This window comes from Hordeum vulgare, chromosome 7H, assembly GCF_904849725.1.
Source record: "Hordeum vulgare subsp. vulgare chromosome 7H, MorexV3_pseudomolecules_assembly, whole genome shotgun sequence".
NCBI classification, from domain to species: Eukaryota; Viridiplantae; Streptophyta; class Magnoliopsida; order Poales; family Poaceae; genus Hordeum; species Hordeum vulgare.
The window spans coordinates 597,157,784-597,183,762 of NC_058524.1; the positions used below are offsets into that span (position 1 = coordinate 597,157,784).

Consider the following 25,979-nt stretch of genomic DNA (forward strand, 5'->3'; position numbering starts at 1 on the left):
GTTTTCCAGGGTGAATAGATTATTTCAAAAGGAAATTATTGGAGTGTGCAGTAAAGCTAGCTAAGGTATTGTACTTTAGCACATTAACACAGTATATGCATGTGTTGTTGATGCTGCTGCTGGTGCTGCTTGGGAGCTTGCTTACTGCACTTTGTTTTAAGACGGTGTTTGGGGTTTCTGTTCTGCCTTGTGATTGTTACCCCAACCTTGTTTGTAGGTTGGGGTTCAACAGGAGTAAGGGAAACAACTGGTCTGCAGGTTGGGGTTCAACATGAACATGAATAAGGGAAACAACTGGTCTGCAGGTTAACACTTTCTTCTGTGTCTCTCCCCATGTGATATTCTGGGAAACAAGAGGGAGTACTTGGTTTTTAATTTCACGTAATATGTTCTTCATCGGAGCCGTGGAATCAAGCTAAAGGTTATGAACCCATGTCTGCAACCGGATTGGAAAACAGATCATTAGGCCATGTTTGGTTCATAAGTCCTAGGACTTTTTTTAGTCCCAACTTATAAGTCCTAAGTCACTAAAAAGTTCCTACCTGTTTGGTTCCTAGGACTTAACATGTACTAAAAGACCATATTACAACTATAAGTCCCTATAAGTCTCTTCTTAGGAGTCTTATTTCATAAGTCCCAAATACCCACTTTAAATCCCTATAAGTCCCTCCGTTTGATTTAGATGGGACTTAAAGGGACTTATAAGTTCTAAGTCCCTGTAACGAAACACCCTCTTAGTCCACAAGTTAAAGGTGTTACGGAGTGTGGAACCAAGCTAAAAGCATGGATGAGTGATACTGGGCTGAAATAATAAAATATATGTTGAGTGCAATAAATTCCTGCTGTAAAAAAAATTGGTGCCAAAAACAAAAAAGAAATCACATGTGTTAAAGCAAAATTGGTGGAATACTTTGTACTCCCTCCGTCACGGTTTAGAAGGCACGCATGAAAATCTTTGGAACCAAAATAGTCATCGATTGGTTGTGAGATGTAACAGGTGTAAATGTTAATGCGTCTAATCAACTGAGAAAATACTAGTACTAATGCGTGAGCAGCAAATTGAGAGGACGCATGTATGACTAGTACTAGTATTAATTAATAAGAGTAATTGCTTTCGCGCCTTAAACCTTGTCTATTTTGAAATGCACAAAGTTTAACCGTGTCTTCTATACCGTGACGGAGGGAGTAATTAATAAAAGTAATTGCTTCCGCGCCTTAAACTTTGTCTATTTTAAAAATGCACACAAGTTTAACTGTGCCTTTTAAACGTGACGGAGGAAGTAGTATCTGATTGTGTACGCACACATCCCTAAACGAAATGTGCGACATCCCAAAACCAGGACTGCTAGTTTTTCATTTCGCTACAGCTAGAAATCTCATGTCCACCAGCTGGTCAGCTCTTCCGGAAAAAGAGAAGTGCTACCAACTTATTTTCGCCTAGCACTTCATTTCATAATGGAGCTGGATTTCGTTGAAGCAAAAAACCTTGCCTTAATGAAAATCATGATGATTCAGGAGAATTATTGATCAAGGAATAAAAAAAAAGAAACACACTGGTCATGGTCGCCTGAGTTTCACCATTAAAAAAAAACACCATGATTCAAACTCTTCTCAATGCCTTACTTCACTAGTTGAGAGGGAGAGAGATGACCTGGTCGCTGCCTTCTAATCCCTTTGTATCTAAATAATTATAATTAAGAAAAACTAGATTAATTTTCACCAACTATAATTATTTACGTATGAAGGAAGTATATACCAATGGATGAAGTAAAACGTTGTCGTGGAGATAGGGCAGAGCTGGCATCAGGAGGGACGACAACGACATGGAGGAGAACGATGGGGGATCTCTAAGCCGCAAGGAACTAGCGGCGGAGAGCTTCGCATTGCCGTGTCGTGGGCACATGCGCGACCTAGTACGCCGGTAGTTGGCCCACACACATCCACGTTACTGTCGACGGCAATAACTCCGGCTTGCCTCTTGCCGCCGAAGATGAGGGCGGCGTGTAGAGCAAGGTCATGTGGGGGAGGTCGGACAGACATCGGAGAGGCAAGGGGGTGCGTGCTGCGGCGTGGTCGACAACAAGGCAAGAGGTGTGCAGAGGTTGGGCGAGCAGGTTGTTAGAAATTTTTTATTTTAACACGGTGAAAAAAAAGAGACCAGCCGGGCTAGACTAGCCTGTTGGTATATTTTTATAGAAAAAACTCCGTAAACACAAGTGCTAGAGCGGAGACTCGAACACTGATGTATTGGCTGCAAACTCCAGCGCGAAAAGGGATTTGCGGGCACTAAGGGCCTGTTTGGGACCGTTCTGCTTCATCAAAATAAGTTCCGCTTCATCAAATCCATTTTAAAGTAGTTTCATATAGGAGTTGCAACCATTTAAACGGTGGCTTGGTTGCTAGAGAGATGTGCATCATGGGCTGTTAGATTTTGTTTATTAGACGGTGAAGATTATTTGGTCCTTCGGTTTTACTATGGGGAGTGATCTACGCCGGCGCGCCGGCCCTAACTTTCGGCCGGCCGCGCGCGGGCCGCACGATCCACCAACCCCCGCGCGTCCGCACCATTGGATCCGCATGCAACATTTTTCCCCATATGCAGTAAAATTTTGATGCGATGCAGCAATTTTTTCAACGGTTGCAACAAAAAATAAAATTTGTAGCAAAAAGAATATCTACGTGATCGTAGCAAAAAAACGAAGCTGATGGTGCGTGGTAGCAAAAGTCAAACGCCGGTTGTAACAAGAATTTACGTGACGTGTATGCAACTTTTTTAGTGAACGGTTGCAGCACAACATGATGCCGGTTGTAGCAAAAATTAACACGGTTGTAGCAAAAGTAAAAAAAAAACATTGATTGTAACGAAAAATCCGATGAACTGGAGTTGAAACAAACGTATATGCAGCTTTTTACTGAGGCAAAAATGTAATAAAAAAATGCTTGCAGCAAAAATGACACTGGTTGCAACAAATTTAGACGAAAAATGTTGCATCCACTGACCAGCGAAGCGCGCGGGTGGGAAAAATGTTACATGGGTCCGCACGCGCGAGGGGCGACCGACGCGTCGGTTCGGCCGGCGCGTCGTATGGAAACGATTCCTTTTTTACTATAGGGTTTGTAGACGAATATAGCTATTCGTAGCTCATTGCGCGCGCAACGCCTATCACAGCCATTGTTTCAACATATGGATCCGGGTTGATTTGCATGTGCATGACCCCTCTTACTCTCTTTCCCTGCTAACGCGCTGACACATGCATGCATGCCTATGTCATCTTTCCTCTCTCCTCAAACTTCATTACTCCCTCCATTACAGTATATTGGGCGTATCTCACAGGGCACTGGGACCTAGATGTTTTTCTATTGGTAGAAAAAACCGGACCAACGAGTTGTAAAAACACCTAATTAATCGTAAAACTGACGCATTAGTAACACCCCGTCCACTAACGAGCTACTTCGTCGCATGCATTGGTGGAGACGGTTTCCAAAACACCCCAATTAATAGGCTAATTAATGTTATGCGCCTTATTTCCTTCTAATTGTGAAAATTTATCGTTTTGGAGATACGCCTAATATACTGTGATGGAGGAAGTACTTTTAGTTGTTTTTTGACAGTTTAGATGCTTGATATCTTTAAAATTAAAATTTTGTTTTTAAAACTTTATATACATTTGAACTGCTGGTGCTAAGATCTTTAGAACAAGATCAGTCATGGATAACCTTTAAACAAACTTTTGTTAACTGCAATTGAAATATGTAGTTTTAGAAGATTAGCAGTGTTTTCTGTAAGGAACTTTGCCGGCCATAGTGAAGAACTTTTTTATTTTCATCGCAAAGTGCTAAATAAGCAGAATCAAGAGATGAAGAACTTTCTCAATAGCGGGTCTGCACTTTATTAAAAGTATTGAAGAACTTTCGTAGAGAATGTATTTGAAATCGAAGAATTTTATAGACAGCTTGTGTGAACTTTGATGAAAAGTGTATGAAACTTTGTTAGAAATATATTGATATTGGACTTGTTTCATAGAGCTAACCGTGGGAAACTTCAATACATAAATGAATTTAAATTTGCATAATTTATTTAAAAGTTAGGACGACATATAACTTTTTCTAGCAAATACTAGTATGATGGAGGCATTAAAGTATATGACATATTGATTTGACCTGCATGCATGAAACCAGCTGCATGTCGATTTGCTGTCCAAAATGATGAGTGGTTCAGATATAGGTTGCGCGGCCAATGAGTTATGAAAAATCCACTCTCGCACGGGCCGCCACCTTGGTCATTTTTCCACTCGAGTCTCCTGCCGTCAACGCCGGTCGCCGCCGCCGCCAAGTGTTCTTCCTGCCGGGCGGCGGGCGAGCACTCTTCTCCCTCCCTTCATCCCTCCCTCGTCGCCTCCACCTTCCCCTCTCCCACCTCGCCGGCCATCTCCGCACCACCCCGGCCGCCCTCTCCTTGCGGCGGCGCCGTCATCCTCTGCTCCCTCCAGCGCCACCGCTCTCCGTTAGGCACGGCGGGTCCGGCTCCCTGGGATCCAAATCCTGCCGCCGCAGCACCGATCTGCCCGCATCCGCTTGCCGGTCGCTAAGGGGCCAGCGGCTGTCCTCGCCGGTCGCCGCCTCCTCCGCCGGCCGGCGCCAGGTACTCACAAGCAAGGCTGCGCCCAGAAAGCTGGGACCTTTCTTCTCCGGTGGCACGGTGAGCCCCCCTTTTCCTCCCTGTTTGCTCCGAACGAATCTCTGAATCAACCCTGTATCACCTGCACTAATCAGCAACCGCTTACACGCAGAAAAAACGTTAGATCCCAAGTTCCCAACCAAAGAGGAAAGTGTTCCCTATCCAATCCTCACCATGGAAACCGCCAGCAAGAACGTCACCAATGTCGTGCGCTCCATGAAGCTGCTCAAGGTCGACGGCTACTGTGCCACCAAAACCATGGGCAACGAGGACTGCATCAAGTCCACCCACAGCATTGGTGGGTATGAGTGAGAGATCTGCATCTACCCCGCGATGATGCCGCACGCACGCGACGGCACCCCGTGGGTGGCGGTGAAGCTCGTGTTCCTCAGCGAGACCTGCCCGTCCATCGTGAGGGCGAACCTAAGCTGTCGTCTGGTTGATCCGAGGAGTGTCCTTCGACCGTCTGAAGAAAAGAGTGTGTCATGTATATTCAACTTTCCTCCTTATCAAAAAAAAAAAATGTATATTCAACCGGTCTTGGGTATCACGTTGTCTTCAGATGTGCTCGCCTTTCGTCAGTGAAGATTGTTCGCTTCCAGTTCGTCTCATGTCGACGGGCACCCTAGCATCATCCGGTTATCTCAGGAATGATTCTTTTACCGTGCTATGCGTTATCACGGTACTGAAGGATGATTTGCCAGCACGAGCAGCAACGGTGCCGGGTAAAGAAGTGACCGGGTCATCACCTAGCCTGCAGAATCACCTTGCTGAGCTCCTGCACAGTGGGTTGGAAGCAGATGTCACATTTGTTGTGTCGGGCAAGTCCTTCGCTGCACACAATGTCATCCTTGCTGCGAGGTCCCCTGTACTGATGGCGGAGTTCTTTGGACACATGAAGGAGACAAGCTCACAGCGCGTCGAGATCAAGGACATTGTTGCGGTGGTTTTCAAGCCGTTACTTTACTTCATCTACAACGACTCTGTGATGGAATTTGAAATGCAGCATGAGGAGGTCACGATGTTGGCCCAGCATTTACTTGCAGCTGCTGACAAGTATGGACTTGATAGGCTCAAGGAGATCTGTGAAGGCAAGCTATCTGATGGCATCAGTGTCGACACAGCAGCAACTACTCTGGCATTAGCAGAGCAGCACAACTGCCCGCAGCTCAAAGTGAAATGTGTTGACTTCATCGTTGGCACTCCTGCAATTCTTGATGCTGTGTTGGCGACGGACGGATATAAGCATCTGGAGGCAAGCTGTCCTATGGTGTTGCCGGAGCTTCTCAAGTCTGCGCGGGGCAGAAAGAGTTGACGTGTGACCGTAAGGGTGCTAAAGGTCCAAGATTTTATCATGCCCGTAGTCTATGTTTATGGTTGCCATGCATCTGTGGTCCAGTAGAAACCTGTGTCTGTATTCACATAAACTGGAAAAACTTATGTCCATCTACGTATATGTATGACCATCTTAATGCTTGCATTTCCTCTCCAATTTGATCTAATTTAGTGCTAAATGATCCAAATTTTTGTATCTCTCTTCTTCTGTGCTTGTCATTATTTGCACAATGATACTTATGTGATTATGTGTGCCCAGCTTGGTCAAATTTTGTTGGTTTGAAGAATGTCAGACATGATTTCCTTAGTTGCAGGCTGCAGCCACATAATCCTGATTATTTTACCTTGTACTCCCTCTGTTCCTAAATATAAGATGTTTTGGCAGTTCCATTTGAACTGCCAAAACGTCATATATTTATGAACGGGGGGAGTAGTATCGTTGTATGCCGGGAATTCTTTTGATTTCGGATTTCGGAACAGCATTAGGAAACTAATTACCATCTGATTGTTCTAGTTACAGAGAGGCTTTCTGTGTTGTAAGCCAAGAGCCAACACCTGAACCAGCCTAGTGTTCGCCTTCGCGATGGAGGGGTATGCATCTGGCGCAAGCTATCTTTCAATGCTGGTTGACCTTCTCTAGTCTGCCCGTGGGATTTGATGTCCAAAATATGATGTTGCATAGTCTTTGTTTGTGTTTGTCATGTTTGCATGTCTAGTTAACTTATGTTTTGTACCCTGTCTTTTGAATGAACTAAAGCTCAGCTAGACGCCTCTCTTTTTGTGCTTATTATGCATCCATGTTCCAAGTCAAGTAATAATGTATGTTTCGCAAACTTATGTTACGTACTCCCTACAACTTTACTATCCTCTGTTCCTGAACAGTATGATCTAATTTAGTGCTAAATGGTTCAAGATTTCGTATATATCTCCTGTATGCTTGTCAGTGGCAGAAGGTGGGCAGGGCTTGGCAAGAACTAACACAAGGCGTGCAGGGCTTGTATGTTTTGTGCAGCATCCAGATTCATGGATTGGATATATTTATGGACATTTGTAACACTGTAAAGAGAGAATCCGAACAGCACTCCACATTATCCTTGTTAACGTGTACATTTTTATTTGGAAATTATCAATTGGCTCCCGGCATCCATGGGGAGCCAGTATTTTCAAGTATACAGAAATATTAGATATTCAACATATCACAACCTAGATATGTTTGCAAAATTAAGAAATAAAATGGCTCGCTTGTTCCTAGCAAAAACTCAAAGCCTGCCTTGCTTCGGAGCAAATTATTTAGTTATTCTTATGAGGACAGGGATCGGGAAACCAAAGGTAAATCCTTATTAGCCTTGATTTGCCTCTACACATTCATAACTGCAGTTCGTTTTAAAATTCAGTAGCAATGCTACTTTGCTTCTGAGTGATGTTAATTTTTCTCCTTTCTCCAAGGTCTCAATGACTTGGCGAACATTTGAAGTTTAACTCTTCTACGATATGAGTTAGCTTAAGAAATATTTTCCCCTCACTTTCTGTCGCAAAAAAGACAAACAAATTTGGTTGTTATGATCGAGTCACGGGTAGGCCAAAGCGAAGGCCGATTAAAAATAATTATGTATATACTCCCTCCGTTTCTAAATATAAGACCTTTAAGAGATTTTACTATAAACTACATACGGATGTATATAGACATATTTTAGAATATAGATTCACTCATTTTGCTTCGTATGTACTCCCTCCGTTCCATAATATAAGTCTTTTTAGAGATTCCACTAGAGGACTACATACGGATGTATATAGACATACTTTAGAGCATAATTCACTCATTTTGCTATGTATGTAGTCCCTTAGTGAAATCGCTTAAAAGACTTATATTTAGGAACGGAGGGAGTAGTCCATAGTGAAATGTCTAAAAGGTCTTATATTTAGAAAGGGAGGGAGTAGATGGCAGCAAGGGATACTCATTTTATTGGTTGCTGCTAAGTACAATCACAGCCGTTGAACATCGATTATATAAGATCCCATGATCGAGAAGCTAGCTCTTCAATTCTTTTCTCTTCTCCTAGAACGGAGCAGCTCTTGGAAGTCAATTGGCCTTCTGGCTCCATTTCCTGTTGCAGTTTTGCATGCAGATCGCGGCGTCAGCTGCATCTGCGAAAGTGCAATGCAAGAACAGAAATGATCAGAACAGAAGAGAAGAAACGATCCTTGTCAAAAGAGAAAGAAAGACGCAGATTCAACTCATCAATTCTTCAAAAGATGAAAAATGAATGCGGTCAATATGGTCCCGCCATCTTACCGTCTGGCTCCGCCGCCCAGCCACAGACGCTCAGGCTCAGCTTGCAGGCCATCCGGCATGTGGCGCCGCCGTCATCACCGACTGCGGCCTGGCTGGTGCCGGGGCTGGAGCTGCAGTAGTTGACGCAGGATGGGAGGCAGAGCCAGCGCGGCGCGTCGTGCCTGCACTCGGCGTAGCAGTCTCTATAGCACTTGCAGTACTCGGAGTCGGACATGGCAGCCACCTGCTGCAGCTCCACGAGGAGCAGGAGCACGCACAGCGCGGCCATGGCGCCGGCCACCCTCAACTTCTTCGCCTCCATCTCCTTCCTCGGGCAAGCTAGCTGTGGCCTCTTCTTCCTCTTCTCCGGGATCAAGGGTGGGGGGCAGAGGAAAGAACTGCTGTGGTGAGAGTGTGAGGCTGTGTGGGTTCTTCTTATATGGGCACCGGAGCTCCGAGGACAAAACCGACATTTTAACTCTCGTAGTTTATTTCCCGGTAAGGCCTAGTTCGGTTAATCCCTTTCCTATGGAGATTGGAGGGGATATGCACGGATTTTGGCTTGTAGGTGATTTAATCCACCTCAACCGAACGGGCATCGTCGCCGGGATATCCGGCATGTTTCCGGTGAAAGGAAGATGATGGGCAGGTGGAGTGTCCTGTAGCATAACCTTGGACCTCAAAACGTGAGTAGACAAGCCCTGATCGATGGAGCTGCCTGTATTGATGTAGAAAGAAAACAGAATGCAGTTCAGATACGCTGCTGTTTATATATATACCACTGATGAAGGTCTCAAATTCTAATACTAGTATGTCTTTAGCTGTACAGCACTACTGCCCGCAGCTCAAGGTGAAGGCTAGAATTCTTGATGCCGTGTTGGTGACACAAGGTTAAAGGTATCTGGTGGCAAACTGTTCTATATATTGTGTTGCCCGAGCTTTCAAGTCTGCACGGGGCAGGAAGGGTTGAAGGGTAAAACTAAAATCTTATGCCCACTGTACATATGTTAGAATGAAGTGCACTGTAGGTCCCAGAAGTATTACATGTGTGTCATGTAGGTCCTTCAACTATAAAAATCGATATTTAGGTCCTCAAAATGCGGCATTTAGGTCCAAATTCTGTCCCAGCCCACATGACTGGCCAGCCGACCCTGTTGACGTGTGACACGTCGGATGGGAGGGCCCGCAAGGTAACGACCATGCAAGTAACTTCAAATAAATTCTGGGGAACGATAAATGCATTTCACTCCAAATAAATTCAAATTCCTGGTTTCAAAAAATGTTCATGAATACTCGAGAACATTTTCTGAAACTATGAACATTCAAATTAATAAAGTTCTTTTAAATTCATAAGCCTCCAAATGTTTTTGCAAATTAATGAACATTTTTAAATTTACAAACTTTTTAAAAATTGTTAATAGTTTTTCCAAATTCATCGTTCGCGGACTTGTTTTCCAAATTCATCGTTCATGAACATTTTTTTGAAGTCACAAACATCTTTTCTATATTCGCTAACATATTGTGGTTCGCGAACATATTTTCCACTTTTATGGTTCGAGAACATTTAATCCATATCTGCGAACATTTTTTGTTGTTCGCGAACATATTTTCAAATTTATTGTTCGTGAACATATTTTCTTTTCTTTTAAAATTTATCACCCATGAATATTTTTTTAACGTCATGATTCTTTTCCATATTCATCGTTCACAAACTTTTTTCAAATTCTTCGTTCGGAAACATTTTTTCATATTCATGATTATATATCTAATTTATTGTCTGTGAAGATATTTTTTAAGTCGGGCACATTTTTTACATATATGTGTATATTTTTTTAAATTAGTGAACAGTTTTATGAAGTCATGAACATTTTTTCCAAATTCATTAATCTTTTTTGAAACTATGAATTTGATTTATATGTATATCTCCGTCACTAGCAGTTACCTTGCGGGCCCCCCTTCCAACATGTCACTGGACAATGACGCCAGCTGGTCGATCACATAGGTAGGACGGATTTTGGACCTAAGAGCATCTTCAACAGCCACGCTTCGTGCCGCGTCCAAAAAATGTATTTGCCGCGCGCGCTTTGGCTGGTTTAGCGCGGGGATAGGTGCTGGCTCCAACGGCCGCGCTATAATGCAGCGCGCGCGCGCCGCTCTAGCAGCGCCCAAAAATGCAGTGCACGCAGCACGCACAAACTACATGTACATTTCAGAAAATAGGAGCAAAAATGATCAAACAAATAAAATAAATCAACAACAAATAGTCGGAGGCGCGCGAGGGCCGGCGGGACTAGAAGCGGGTGGGGCGGAAGCGCGGCAGCGCGGGGAGGCCGGGGAAGCGCCTGAACGGTCGCCGGCGGGCGCGGGCGGCGGCCGCAGCGGAGACAGGCCGGGGAAGCGCCTGAGTGGTCGCCGGCGAGCGCGGGCGACGACGGCGGCGCGGGGATAGGCCCGGGAGCGCCTGAACGGTCGCCGGAGGCGAGCGGCGGCGGCGGCGCGGCCGGATGGGGGTGGCAGTGGGGAGCGAGCGCGGGAAAGAGGAGGAGCGAGCGCGGGAGCTGGCGCAACAAATAAGGGACGCGCGATTGCGTTTCGGCCAGCGTGCTGAACTGAAAATGCCGCGCGTGCCTTTTTGCGCGCCCGCTGGAGCTGCCAGCCGCGTTGCGCGCGCGCTAAAACTGTCTTTTTTTGCGGCGCGGCACTAGTATAGCGCGGCTGTTGAAGATGCTCTAAATAAACACTTACTACACTTTGAGGATCCGCATGCCGATTTTCATAGTTTGAGGACCTATATGACACCCCTGCAATAGTTCAGGGACCTACAATAAACTTCACTCCATATGTTATGAGTAACTTACTGCTTGAGTTTGCACTCCAGTTTGATTTGATTCAGGGATAAATTATACTAAGGTTCGGTATTCGTGTCATTTGCTTGTCAAGTATTAGCACAAGGTGATTCATATGTGTGCCCAGCTTGGTAGAGACTTATGATTTTTCAGAGATGTTATAAGAGTAGGATGATTGAGATCGTGCAGACATGACTTGCTCAGCTGCAGGCTGCAGCCACACGATTCCTGTGTCTGTTTTACATAGTATTCACAATCAAATGTGGAACCGCGACAGGAAAATAAATACCGTCTGATTATGTTAGTTACAAAAAGTAAGGTCATTCCGGTGATTACTGTACCTGATTTGTGAAGATTTATGCGTGCCACAGCATCCCGTGAGAATCGACACACTGATTTAGGGTGTGTTTGGTTGGAGGGATATGCTAGGGTGGTTGTTGGTATCTCTAACCAGGTGGCTGGGGATAGCCTTTTTTTATTTGGTTGGGAGGGTGGGGTTATCCTTTTGTTTTTTTTGGTTGGGAGGATGAGATCCCAGCCGCGCTGGCCTCCTGCCGCCGGCCTCCTCCCGCGCCGGCCGCCCTCCCGCGTCGGCCGCCTCCCGCGCCGGCCTGGCCCGGGATCGAGAGGAGTGGCGCGACGCGTGCGGAGTGGTTGCCGCCGCCCGCCCATTTTTTGCGGTTGACCACGTCCCTTTTTTTAGGGAATATTCCTAGCATCTGGTTGTCTCTATCCCTCCTCGTTCCAGATCCAAATGTATGACAACCACAGAAAAAGTGGTTATCCCTATCCCTGGGAGGATATCCCTGCAACCAAACACACCCTTAAAAATTTCTTTGTATGGTCTGGTCACACTTCCTGATCAGGTTTATCTAGGCAAAGCCTCGACCAAACAGTACTACACTATAAACAAAGGACCCACAACATCCTAAACACCGGCCTGAAGGGAGTACTGTGACACTCTCCTTTACAGAGACTTGGTAACTCATGCATGAGTACAGTACAGTCCAAGCTGCTTGTAAAAAAAAATAAAAAATCTTACGTCCTAACGTAACTCATGCAATGGGATCACGTGTGAGACTTCCGTTGTGAACGCTTGACATCGTCCCAATGCAAGATGAACGACAACTACGAAGCGACCCAACAATTAAGACATGCATGGAGAAGGCCAACAAGCAGTCTATTCGTACTCCACTCCACCTCCCTGTTGGTTTCCATGGGCATGCAGTTAATCAACGTTGTGCTATAAAACTGCACCACCCCCACAATCAATCACCTCACACCGTGAAAACATCTTGTGTTTCGTCTCCAGCCTTTCTTGGTGGAAAAAAATACAGTCTCCAGTCTCTCGCCATGGCAATTACAACCAATATCACCGATGCTGCGCGCCTGGTGAATCGGCTCAAGATCGACGGTTTCTCCACGACCGTCACCATGGGAGACGACGACTGCATCCTACCCGGCAGGTGCGCCGTCGGCGGATACGAGTGGGAGGTGTGTGTATACCCTGCACGGACGTCGGGCAGCCCCGATGGCAAGAAATGGGTGGCGCTGCGCCTTGCCTTGCTAAGCGAGCCCCGCACCCCTGCTGTGAGGGCCAACCTATGCTGCCTGGCGTTGCATCTGGCGTACATAACCTCACCGAAGAAAGAGTCGGGGGTATTCAGGCGTCCCAAGGATTGTACACCGTTTGTTTACCTCGTCTCCGTTAGTGATGTTGAGAACTCGGGCTATCTCAGTCGCGATGCCTTTACCATGGAATGCACCATCACGGTGCTCAACGAGTCGCCGACTTCCCAGGCGAAAGAGATGTCCGTACCGTCGTCCAACTTGAACCAGAACCTCGGTGAGCTCCTGCAGACCGAGATGGGGGCGGATGCCACTTTTCTCGTATCCGGCGAGCATTTTGCTGCGCACAAGAACATACTTGCCGCAAGGTCTCCTGTTTTCAAGGCGCAGTTCTTTGGAGAAATGAAGGACAAGTCGTCTCCCAGCATCGAGGTTGAGGGCATGGAGGCGACGGTCTTCAAGGCCATGCTTCACTTCATCTACACCGACACAGTGCCAGAGCTTGACGAGCAAGGGCTCGAGGCGGTGGCGGCGGTGGCTCAGCATCTTCTTGTGGCCGCTGACAGGTATGGATTGGACAGATTCAAGACTATCTGTGAAAACAAGCCCTCCAGTGGCATCACCGTCGACATGGCGGCGACGACTTTGGCCTTGGCAGAGCAACACAACTGCTCGCATCTCAAGGCCAGCTGTGTCGAGTTCATCGTCAGCACTCCTGAAGTTCTTGACGCTGTCTTGGCGACGGAGGGGTACAAGGATTTGTTGGCAAGCTGTTCTTCAGTGCTGGCTGATCTTCTCAAATCTGTGCGTGGGAGAAAGAATTGATTTATTGAAGGTGGATGTTTGGTACTACTAATTTGTGTTTCCTTCAGTGTTATGTAATTTAGCGCTAAAATGTTCAGGATTGGCTATCTTTTTCTATGTGTGAGTTCTTCTTTTTTGATCGACATTTCGCTAAACAGATCCGCCTCTTGCGTTGTCTCTGCAGCAGCTGTTGGCAGAAAAAAAGAGGGAGAATTATACGTTCGTAACCAAAGTTTCGGTGAAAAACAACGTTTTTTGCGGCTTGTGTAAAAAGAAAATATTCAATGCTTGATTATAGCTATTCATGAGACATTTTTTTAATCTTTTTTATACATGCCATAAAAGGTTTTTCTTTGCGAAATTTTGTGCGTGAACATAAAATGTCCTGATGTACATGCATAATTATTGTTTCAATATTTTTTAAGATCTTGAAATGTGTTTTTTATAGATATTCCATAGTTGGTGTATTATTCCCGGTTGGGTCAAAACACCACTCTCCTAATAGAGCACTTTTTTTAGATCCGCCTTTCGGGAACTCGAAGCGTTTCTACGTCTCGAGGATGAAGAAAGCCCAATCATTCTCCTTTATAATACCCAAAATAGGCATTGAGCCTTTCTATCTTTAGCAATACACACCAAATATTAAATATATCTAGATCGAGGGCACCACATATGAATGGGCCAACCCCACGATTTTAATTGCATCTCACTATCTGTGAATTTTGATAAATAAAGCTTGATTTTTAAATAAAAACTCCCTCCGTAAACAAATATAAGAGCATTTAGATTACTCCCTCCATCACAGTTTATAAGGCATGCACGTGTACCTAGATCGTCAATTTGAATTATATAAAATATGTTGTTTAACATAAAGATTATATCATTAGAAAGTAGAACATCTAAAATTTCTAATGATATATTTTTTGTAATATATGCCTCTTATTAAGTTGATCAAATTGATGACCTAGATACACGTGCCGGACTTATAAACTGAAACGGAGGGAGTACTAAAGTAGTGATCTAAACACTCTTATATTTGTTTACAGAGGGAGTATCTTTAAATGAACTCCTATACACACCAAATTTGAAATATATCTATCTTCCAATGAATCCCTAAAAAAATCTAGGTTGCAAAGAAGTGACCTCTTTTTACAAAGTAGTTTGAAATACATGTGTTCAATCTATTTTTTCTTAGATCTTGAATCGTTGGCATTTGATTAAGAACTGTTTTATAATGTTCCACCATGTTTTTGCACCCGAGCTCAAATGAATCACATTTATGGAAAAAAAATTAAAAAATAACCAAAAGAATCTGCATAATTTATGACAATTTTTAACAAATGTTTTAAGAGCTTGCAAAATTTTATCATGAAATTACATTTGTGGAAATCGTGGCAAAAAAATAAATTGATACCCTAAAAATGCTACTTCAGAGGGCATACTGGAACATCAATTTAGTCTTTTATGCCAAAACTTCCAAAAATGTGATTTCAATGTGAAATTTCGCATTCTCTGTACATCAACAATGACTCGACGAAGATCATCATCGGGCACATCGTCTGGTTCCTCTTGATCTTCAGCTTCCCCCATTGCAGCATCAACGTATTCAGGGAGCGGGTAGTTGTCATCATCCTCTTCTTTTTTCATTGTATTCCATCATAACCCCTCTTTTTCCGTGCTTGGTCCAAACATTATAGTGTGGCATAAAATCCTTCTCAAGCAGGTGAAAGTGAAGGGTTTTAGAGTTGGAGAAAACCTTCGTATTCCTACAGACAGTACATGGACAATGCATAAAACTATTCTGCTTGTTTGCCTCAGCCGCTTTGAGAAAATATACAGACCCTTAATATACTCGGAGGTGCGCCGGTCCATCTGCATGCGTTAAAAACCATTACAACATATCATGAATAGAGAAGTGATCAAATTAATTAATAGAAATTCATCATCACATTAAAGCCAAAGTACAATAGTGACCAAAATAAATACATAACGTTCATACATAGTTTTCATTATTGAACAACATATAGCTCTCTAGAGCATCTAACTAAAACACACATTGAGACTACAAAATTTAAATGCAACATAAAATGCAATTATAACGCAACTAAGGTACCAATTGATCCAACGGCATAATGATACCAAGCCTTAGTATGAATGTCATATTTTTTAATCTTTCTAATCTTCAAGCGCATTGCATCCATCTTATTCTTATGATCGTTGACGACATCGACAACATTCAACTCCAATTTCATCTTCTCGTCTTCAACTCTTTGTAATTTTTCTTTCAAGTAATTGTTTTTTTCAACCAAATTTAACTTCTCGACAAGAATTTCTATGTCGGTTGGAATTCCGGTTCACATACCTCCTAGATTAAAAAATCTATGTCACGTTGGTCGGTATAATTGTCATAAACACTAAATAAAACAAATAGTTATAAAAGATAATATATAGCACACCCGAATCATATACAGGACGAGGGCCGACGGATGCGGATACCACCATCGCACTATATAATAACAAACAATAATAAAAGTAAGAAAATTACGCAAGTAGCTATCTAAATCATACAAGTAAGAACTTTTTTATTTTAGAAAGAAGATAAGAAGAAGAGGCTAACCACGATGGTGCCGGCGCCGAGATGGGTGCGGGCGATCGACGGCGGTGAGGACGGAGACAGGACAGGACGGACCGCCAAATCTAGACAAATCTTGAGTAAAATGGAGCTTGGACAAGGAGCTTCGAGAGGCGAAAGATTAAGTATGGCTCGGACATTTCATCGAACACCTCATGTGCATAGAAGGTGAGCTAGAACACCACAAAGCTCGCGGGCAGGGGGTATATATAGGCCAACCATTGGTCCCGATTTATGGCTGAAACTGGGACTAAAGGACACCATTTGATTCCAGTTCCAGCCACAAATTGGAATCAATGGTTGTGGGCCAAAAGCGAGGTCCATTGGTTTTAGTTCGTGTCTGAAACCGAGACCAAAGGGTTAGACGAACCGGGATCAATGGTCCACGAGGCCCGGCCGACGCCCTGACCTCACGAACCGGGACCGATGCTTTCATGGGTCCCGATTCGTGAGTGAACCGGAATTAATGAAATTTCAGGCCTGAACCAAAGCCCCGTTTTCTACTAGCGGGATCGCCTTGACACGGCACTGGAAGTACTCTTCCTAGAACCTAACGTTCAGAGTCTGATATGTAAACACGGTATATCTATGTTGTACTAGAACTTCGATAGTTGTAGTGTCCAAGAAAAATAAAGACAAAGGGGAAGTTAAGACGTGGAAGTGGCCATCAGATAGTCAATCCCAAACATTATATTGGACCGATAGGAGCTTGAATCAAAAAGTCTAAATATATGGACAACTTGAAAAACTGGAAGGAGTTCAGTTCAACCATATAATTAAAGCAGACATCAACTCCTGAATAGTGAATTTGATGAAATAGATGGACAAGTGAACAGAGTATATGTATAACTTTCTACAAGTTCTTTGGCTTGCGCCTTAGCTCAGTCATAATTGATGGGAACTTGTGATCAAATAATAGAAGTTCTTAGCGCTTTTGTCATTGTTTTTTACGTTTTCTTATATCGCGGGATTTTCCTGTTTCATTGTTTCATTGTTTCTTTTCTGTTTATTTTTGTTTTCTTTACTTTTTAGTTCAATAAATAGAGACATGTTTAAATAGTTTTGATTATTTGAACTGGGGTAAACTGCTCATATTTTTTTTAAATATTGAAGAATTTTGGATAGACGAACATTTTTATTCAAATGTAAGAATACCTTTGAAAATCAGACAAAGCAGTTTGTGACCTGTTTGAGGTAGCAGTAAGCAGTTCCTTCCCTTTGATAAATACACGTAAATTTAAATGTGTCTTCTAAACTATGATGAAGGGAGTAGGAATGTACACAATGAAGGCAAAAAGATTGAGATTACCATTGAAAAAGGACGCGGAGAGCTATAGGTTTTAAATATTGCGGCAAGCTGTATGTCCCAAACACGATTGTGTAATGTCGCGACTACACATGAATAAATGAGATTTGAGGGCCAATGGTGCATGTAGGGAAACGAATGATACGAACCATAGCACACAAGAAATAGTGGGAAACAGAGGACCAGTTTAGGTCACGAAGATATTCACTTCCATCATGGATCAAGGCACTCTGATCTGCTCCCACAGGATTATAGACCCACATCATGGCTACCACTAGTTTCGATTTGTGATACAAACCTGAACTAAATGGGTTCATAGGACTCCAGTCTGACGTCAGCCTCGCAACATACCATTAATCCCGGTTTGTATCACAAACCGGGACTAAAGGTACAAAATGAACCGGGACTAAAGATGCCCCGTGCCGTCAACCGCTCCTAGCCGTTGGAACCGGAACTATTGATCACATTAGTTTCAGGCCGAAATCAAATTGGGACTAAAGAATCAAACGCAAGGTCTGTTTTCTAGTACTATAAATCTTGTCTATTGTTGAAATTCACGTAAATTTAACCGTGCCTTCTAAACCGTGACGGAGAAAGTATAAAAAACGAGGTAAAAGTTAAAGCACCGTGCCTATATGTTTTCGGATTATTTGATTTTCGTAACATGACTTATAAACCGAGACGAAGGAAGTAGTGATTTTACATAGGTTCACACACTTAGCGTTGTTTCTTCATCGGGTCACCATAATGCCCTCTTTCCTCTTTAATTGCTTTGACATATCATTTTTTTGCCTATATAGAGCACCGGTGCACTGGGAAGGGTCTAAAAGAAAGATTTTCTATTTTGTTGACTTGCTAGAAAAAATGAACCGGGACTAAAGATGACCTCCGCACCTGACCGCTCCTAGCCGTTGGAACTGGAACTAATGATCACATTAGCTTCGGGCCAAAATCAAACCGGGACTAACGAATCAAACGTAAGGTCTATTTTCTACTACTACAAATCTTGTCTATTGTTGAAATGCACGTAAATTTAACCGTGTCTTCTAAACCGTGACGGAGGGAGTATACAAAAAATAAGGTGAAAGTTAATGCACCGTGCCTATATGTTTTGTGATTATTTGATTTTCGTAAGATGACTTATAAACCAAGACGGAGGGAGTAGTGATTTTACATAAGTTCGCACGCTTAGCGTTGTTTCTTCCTCGGTTCACCATAATGGCCCTTTTCCTCTTTAATTGTATTTTCATATCATTTTTCTGCCTATATGGAGCACCGGTGCACTGGGAAGGGTCTAAAAGAAAGATTTTCTATTTTGTTGACTTGCTAGAAAAAATGAACCGGGACTAAAGATGCCCCCTGCCCCGAACGCTCCTGGCCGTTGGGACCAGGACTAGTGATCATATTAGTTTCGGGCCGAAATCAAACCGGGACTAACGAATCAAACGTAAGGTCTGTTTTCTACTATTATAGATCTTGTCTATTGTTGAAATACACGTAAATTTAACCGTATCTTCTAAACCGTGACGGAGGGAGTATAAAAAAATAAGGTGAAAGTTAATGCACCGTGCCTGTATGTTTTGGGTTTATTTGATTTTCGTAAGATGACTTATAAACGAGACGGAGGGAGTAGTGATTTTACATAGGTTCACACGCTTAGCGTTGTTTCTTCATCGGGTCACCGTAGTGCCCTCTTTTCTCTTTAATTGCTTTGCCATATCATTTTTTTGCCTATATGGAGCACCGGTGCACTGGGAAGGGTCTAAAAGAAAGATTTTCTATTTTGTTGACTTGCTAGAAAAAATGAACCGGGACTAAAGATGCCCCCTGCCCCCGAACGCTCCTGGCCGTTGGAACCGGAACTAATGGTCACATTAGCTTCGGGCCGAAATCAAACCGGGACTAACGAATCAAACGTAAGGTCTGTTTTCTACTACTACAAATCTTGTCTATTGTTGAAATGCACGTAAATTTAACCGTGTCTTCTAAACCGTGACGGAGGGAGTATAACTAAAGAGGTGAAAGTTAATGCACCGTGCCTGTATGTTTTGGGTTTATTTGATTTTCGTAAGATGACTTATAAACGAGACGGAGGGAGTAGTGATTTTACATAGGTTCACACGCTTAGCGTTGTTTCTTCCTCGGGTCACCGTAGTGCCATCTTTTCTCTTTAATTGCTTTGCCATATCATTTTTTTGCCTATATGGAGCACCGGTGCACTGGGAAGGGTCTAAAAGAAAGATTTTCTAATTCGTGGACTTGCTAGAAAAAAAACATTTTCTAACCGGGTTGCGGTCGGTGTCATCAATTACATCCCGGGAGAATTGCGCGTGGAAGAACAACCGACGAAGAACGAGCGGTGGTCACGGATTAATCACAGTTATTACAATGCGAGCGGTGATTGTTGGCATTCTGTATTGATTGATCACTTTGTTTGTTTCAACTTCCAACGTGCATGGATGCGCATGCTTCGCTCTCCCCGAGCAGTTGCGAGCTTACAAGTTACGACTCCACAAAGCGTTCTCTCACGCCGGCGTGCCACTACCATCCCCCCCGCACAGCCTTCGCCATGTCTAATGCCTACACAAACCTCACCGATGCCGTGCGCTTGGTCCGGCCCCTCAAGATCGACGGCTACAGCGCGAGCACGACCATGTGCACTCAGACGATGCTCGGTTTTCCCGACGGTTGCATCAAATCCAGATGGAACGTCGGCGGCTACGAGTGGGAAATCGAGTTGTATCCCGCGACGCAGGTGTTCAGTGTCCACTCCAGTTCCAGTCAGCCATTGTACGTTCTTGGGTCTTGGTGTTGGGACTGCTCTCTCTCTCTGTGTTGGGACTGCTCTCTCTCTCTCAACTGGACGAAGGAAGAAGAAGAACGAGCTGAACACACGATAGTTTCCGGCTGCGCGTACAGCCTTTGAACTCAGCTCATACTGATTCACACAGGTACAAACTCAGAGTACAATCGCTTTTGTAGCTCTTGGAAACGCAGCGCACACTGCCCCATCGGCCACTAACGGCACGACGCACGACCCGTAGAAGTGCTCCACTATCGCTGGCCATCAAACTCATTAACGTACGCGGAAGGAGCGTTTGCTCGCATGGTCCACGTTGCATTAGGAGCAGTGCTCGGTGAAAAGAATGCATTAAAAGGTAGGGGAAAAGAACGCGCTGTTTTGCTTCCCATCGTACGCAACCTCCCCTCTCCCTCGCTCTTTCCACCGGGCGGCGGCCGCACCACCCCACCTCGCGCGCAGAGCTCCGGACGGCCGCCGGTTCCGAGCGTCTCCCTCTGCCTCAAGCTCCGGAACCCTAGGGTCTCTCCCCCACTCGGCCCGCCTCTCCGGTGAGATGCCGCTAACCCACATCGCCTTCCCCGACGCAGCTAATGGAAAGGAGGGACAACTTCCTCCGCCCCCGGCCCCCGACGACGCCGCGACCGCCGGCAGGAGCACCAGGTTCCCCGCCGTCGGGGACACGGGCCACCTCACCTCCTCTTCCATCGCGGGCGACCTTCTCGGCTTCCTGGGCCAGATCCATGCGGCCTGCAAGCCCCACGAGCCTCTCGGTGAGCTCAGCCACACCCTAAGCATTGTTGCTTCCATCTAGTGTTATGCATTTTGTGCAACGCCGGTGACATGCAAATCAAACCAAGTTAACACGTCGTAACTTCAGTACATCGGGAAGTGGACGTGCAAAGTAGATCCTGATTATTAGTGCCTAAATCCTACAGAGGAAGAGTAACTATACTTCTTGCATCTTTCAGTTTTATGATGATATTCAACCATGCTGTAATTTATCTTACCACTTGGGTATGTGCTAAATTTTCGTAGAAACTTAGATAGAGGCACATTCCAGCAGTACTATCTGACAGTTGGATTGTGTATTCATTTGGTATGTTGCAAAAATGGATGATTGTCTTAGACCCTGCAGTCAGACCCTTCGAATTAAGTAATCGCCGAGTCAACATGCACAAGTGTATGTCCGATAGAATTCATGATGCTCTTTTCAATTCTCTGAACAAATTATTCAGCTCCTGGCATTGCCAATCCAGTGACGACCATGCCTTTTTCGATCATAATGATGGAGAAACTTTCTAAGTTTCCTTTCTGATTGCATCATCTATAGAACCAATGGACATGGACCATTTTGTTCAGTGCTCGAGTTACTTAGATCTCATGGTCTTTTCAGGTTTCTGACATTGATTTTGCCATAGAGATAGTAGGATCAGATATATATATAGTGCGAGAAGTAGATGGTCTTGCCATGAGCTCTCGTAATGTATGGCCGTCGCCTGAGGAAAGGAAGAAGGTTTGTCTTCTGGACAAACTGTTTTCGCACACTTATATTCTGACTTTTCAAGGATACATTTATAGAAAAAATATATTTATCGCATTTTTTTATCATTTGTGGACATTTTATTGTTGGGATCTTCATCTTAAAGGATTGTATAATCACTTATTAATTCTTTTGCACCAAGATGTGGATCTAAGTGGCTTTAACCCTTTTACTTTATATCCAGGTGGCTGTAAATTTGTTAACGCTTAATGTTACCGCGGTTGGGGTCCATCATCCAGTACTCCGTTTGCAGGAGGTGGACCTGAAAGATTCTTAGTCAGGGGAGGAAGTACCAATGATGTCAGGCCTATAGAATGGACACCAGGAACCATTTGTTATTAGTTGATGGGTTCTGTTGTTTCTATTTGTTAGCAGAAATTCAGTGATTCGTAGTCGTTTACATGGTACAACCTTTCTACACCAAATGCACCTCACCCATCATATGATGACAACAAACCTTCTTCCTTTCTTTAGGTAAAAGTACTGTTTGCAAACTGATCATCAAACAGCTATGCGATCAGTGTATAGTTGTTACTCAGGTTTTTTGTATTACAGCTCTAGTTATGCTTCTTATGATATTTGGACCATCCATTCTTTCTTGACAAAGTTACTAATAGTTTATTTCTCCTGTTTTATATGTGTGTAGTGTCATTAACTATGCATTCAATTTTTTTATCAACATCCCTTGCTATAATTTTATTGTAATCGTATGATGCGTACAATCTCTCAAGCAATAAGAATTTTGATCTGAAATATCACAAGAAATAGTTTAAGGGTGCATTCCCATCTTGGTATTTGTTGTTGACATCAACATTTTTTCCATGTTAATTGTTTAGTTTAACTTGTTGTTACAGATTGCATTTTTTATATTTCTATGTATATTCCTTTTAACTAACATATCATTCTATTGTTATATCAGTAGCTATAACCGTTTAATACTCTTTTGGGACAATGAATCATATTCACATATTTAGTTGTCATGAACGCATGATCCATTAGAGGAATTACCTTTCAAGCAATCTGTTTATTGTGCATTTTTGGTGAGGTTTACAACGAGTCATGGGAGTAGCGCATGAGAGGCGAAGGCGACAACGGCAACGATTTCAATCGGTGGTACGCCTCCTTGTTGGAGGCGATGGCGTGATCCGGCCGTGCCACCTGACACCTGCTTCCTGACCGTGCTACTACACCAACACTTACCCGTTTGTATCACCTTTTGCTTGGCACTGGACTTTCGCTGTCAGGCCAAGAAGGAGGGCGACACAGACGACATCTTTGCAGGAATGAGTTTCCACAAAGGAATCGGAGTGGGAGGAGCAGATAAGCTGGGCATGGTGATGACGTTCGGGGGCTCATCCGCGTCGTTGGAAGCAAGGATGGATGAGGTGGCGGGGCTCAACCTCAGTCGTCTAGCAGTCACTTGGTATACTTATGTCTCCTCTGTCTGTTTCTAGAAATCTTATATTCTTCCATAATCGTTTACAAATATGTGAGAACAAGTCATGAGAGCTTAATTCTATTAAGCACCAATATATCACGCTCATCAAATCAGCCTATCATCACTTGCTGAATTCGTTTTCTTATTTCTTCAACCAACAACTTGCACCTGACTATGCTATCGCATATGATGTGGTTTATTCTCACGTGAACAACCAATATATTTAGTTGAAGAGGCTCTCGTCGCTTGCATGCAAATGCATCACACACTCATCGCTTGCATGCAGATGCATCACAAAAATAACAAAAGGGCGGTTAGGCAGACACGTCCAACAACTAGTGCATGCAAACCAGCACGGAGCTCCACATGACTCGGCCAAAAATAACTACGCACATAACTAACTACGGCGCCAACGGACTGCGACTCACACTCGATCAAGGACGCAGCCGCGCATTGGCGTCCGGTCTATATCTACACATACCCACATGACCGTGACCTAGCCCGCTGATCCGACCCAACGCACCGACGTCGATCGCACCGTCACGGCTCCGACCTGGCGCATCGACGCCGCTCGCACTGTGCTTCGTCACGACTTATTCCCAACACTTGACAGGAACACCCCCATTTCAGTTCAAGATAGAGCGAGCAGTCGGCCATACTATTCGGACCCCAAACGAGCTACGTCATGGCTACTCTAGCCTGTCGGCTCGTAGATCCGAGCGGCGTACTCCAACCATCCGAAGAAAGAAACGTCTCTCACGTCTTCTCGCGTCATAAGGATTGCTCAGTTGCACTGATGCTAGTCGAAAGACGTGATTTAGAAGCTTCGGGCTATCTCAGGGATGATTGTTTTGTTTGGCATTGCAATGCGCCGTCACGGTGCTCCGAGAATTACCGTTACAAACTATCGATCCCATCTGAGGAAGTCCCCGCACAGCCGCCATCCACCAACTTGCACCAGCACCTCGGCGAACTCCTGCATGCAGAGCGGGACGGGGGCGGACGTCACCTTTATCGTCTCCGGCGAGTCATTTCCTGCGCACAAGGACATTCTCTCTTCAAGGTCACCGGTCTTCATGGCAGAGTTCTATGGAGAGATGGAGGAGATGCTCTCGGATCGAGTCGTGATTGAGGACATGGAGGCGGCAGCATTCAGGGCCATGCCGCACTTCATCTACACCGATACGGTTCCTGAACTTGACCAGGAGCTGGAAGCCGTGGCCACGATGGCTCAGCATCTGCTTGCGGCCGCTGACAGGTATGGATTGGACATGCTCAAGCTGATTTGTGAAATCAAGCTGTCCGGTGGCATCACCGTCGACACGGCAGCGACCACTCTTGCTCTGGCGGAGCAGCTCAACTGTTCGCAGCTCAAGGCCAAGTGCGTCGACTTCATCCTCAGCACTCCCGCAGTCCTAGATGCCGTCCTGGCGACCGAGGGGTATAAGCACCTGGCGGCAAGCTGCCCTTTAGTGCTGGCCGACCTTCTCAAGTCTGCCCATGGGAGAAAGAGTTGAAGGGTATAAACTACAGTACAGTGCTGAAGTTTCAGGACTTGACGATGCATTGTTTCTGTCTGTGCGTATTGATTCGTAATGCCCTTCTAAAATGTACACCCTTTTTACCGAAATATATCTTGTTAACGCAACTGTAGTTCAGCTACTCCAGCAACATATATCTCGATACAGAGGGATTACTATCAGTTTGTCATCTATGTTTTCTTTAACTTAAATTACTACAGAGGGATAACTGTAGTAATTTGCAATGTTTCGTTTTGTTGATGAAACCAGGGTTTTAATCCTTTATATCAAAAAGAAATGCATGATGAGCAAGTTGGTTCTTGTACTGCTTAATTCTCGTCAAATTTGATGCTATTAAGTGCTGAATGGTTCAAGATTTGGATACAAATGTCCGCGGATCTGGAAGTGGCCCTCTGTTTTTATTACAATGGATAGATATTCAGCTAACCACCTAACCAATTCAACTAGGACTCGTGGACTCCAGGATGCATCGTGAAGGTGTCCTTTCAAGGCACAGGACAATTGCGCTTAACACCCTTCCTTAATCATAACTTTATTAAGTTGAGATTATTTTTGTAGTTTTCAAAAACTTCTTGTAGCCAAAGGTTTTGTGAATCCATCTGCAATTTGATATCTTGGAATGCACAAGCCGGATGTCAAGTTGCTTCTTTGCAACTCTTTAAACCAGAGATTTAATATTTCTATCGAAAAAGTTAAAGAACCTTATAGACAGCCTAACATTCTTGCAGAATATATAGCTTTCCAATTAAAAAATAGAGTTTCATTCCGAAAGGCAATGAAAAAAGCCATTGAATTAACTAAAAAAGCAGATATAAGGGGAGTAAAAGTAAAAATTGCGGGTCGTCTCGGAGGAAAAGAAATTGCACGTGCCGAATCCATTAAAAGGGGCAGACTTCCCCTCCAAACAATCCGCGCTAAAATTGATTATTGCTGCTATCCAATTCGAACTATCTATGGAGTATTAGGTGTAAAAATTTGGATATTCGTAGACGAAGAATAACTAATCTTGTCTTCGAATTCTGTCCATTGATAGAATAAAAAATGACAAGAGACTTTTTTCCTGAAATCCCTGCAAAAGAAGAAATTCTACCTCTTTCTATAAGATTTAATGAAAATTGATAAATCATTTAATATAATTGCTATGCTTAGTGTGTGACTCGTTATTTTTTTTTTCTTTTTTAAAGAAAAAAACTTAGTAATTATAGAAAATTAACT

General features: G+C 44.0%; 3 protein-coding genes and 2 pseudogenes across 4 annotated transcripts; 4 read left to right on the forward strand and 1 right to left on the reverse strand.

The window, feature by feature from the left end:
* Positions 1-4,617: 4,617 nt before the first annotated feature.
* Positions 4,618-6,209, forward strand: LOC123411633 (annotated as a pseudogene). Its single transcript, XR_006613294.1, has 3 exons — positions 4,618-4,699; positions 4,792-5,163; positions 5,201-6,209. The product of XR_006613294.1 is annotated as a BTB/POZ and MATH domain-containing protein 2-like (transcript).
* A 1,743-nt stretch (positions 6,210-7,952) lies between these two features.
* Positions 7,953-8,684, reverse strand: LOC123411632. The gene is made up of 2 exons (XM_045104596.1): positions 8,307-8,684; positions 7,953-8,158 (listed from the first exon to the last, which is right to left on the reverse strand). The coding sequence occupies exons 1-2, from the start codon at positions 8,605-8,607 to the stop codon at positions 8,094-8,096; spliced, it is 366 nt and encodes a 121-aa protein (XP_044960531.1). The 5' UTR covers positions 8,608-8,684; the 3' UTR covers positions 7,953-8,093.
* A 3,605-nt stretch (positions 8,685-12,289) lies between these two features.
* LOC123409430 (BTB/POZ and MATH domain-containing protein 1-like) lies at positions 12,290-13,525 on the forward strand. The gene has a single exon (XM_045102338.1). The coding sequence runs from the start codon at positions 12,290-12,292 to the stop codon at positions 13,523-13,525; it is 1,236 nt and encodes a 411-aa protein (XP_044958273.1).
* A 6,486-nt stretch (positions 13,526-20,011) lies between these two features.
* Positions 20,012-24,740, forward strand: LOC123409431 (annotated as a pseudogene).
* On the forward strand, positions 20,641-21,056 carry LOC123406922. Its single transcript, XM_045099940.1, has one exon. The coding sequence runs from the start codon at positions 20,799-20,801 to the stop codon at positions 21,054-21,056; it is 258 nt and encodes an 85-aa protein (XP_044955875.1). The 5' UTR covers positions 20,641-20,798.
* Positions 24,741-25,979: the final 1,239 nt, after the last annotated feature.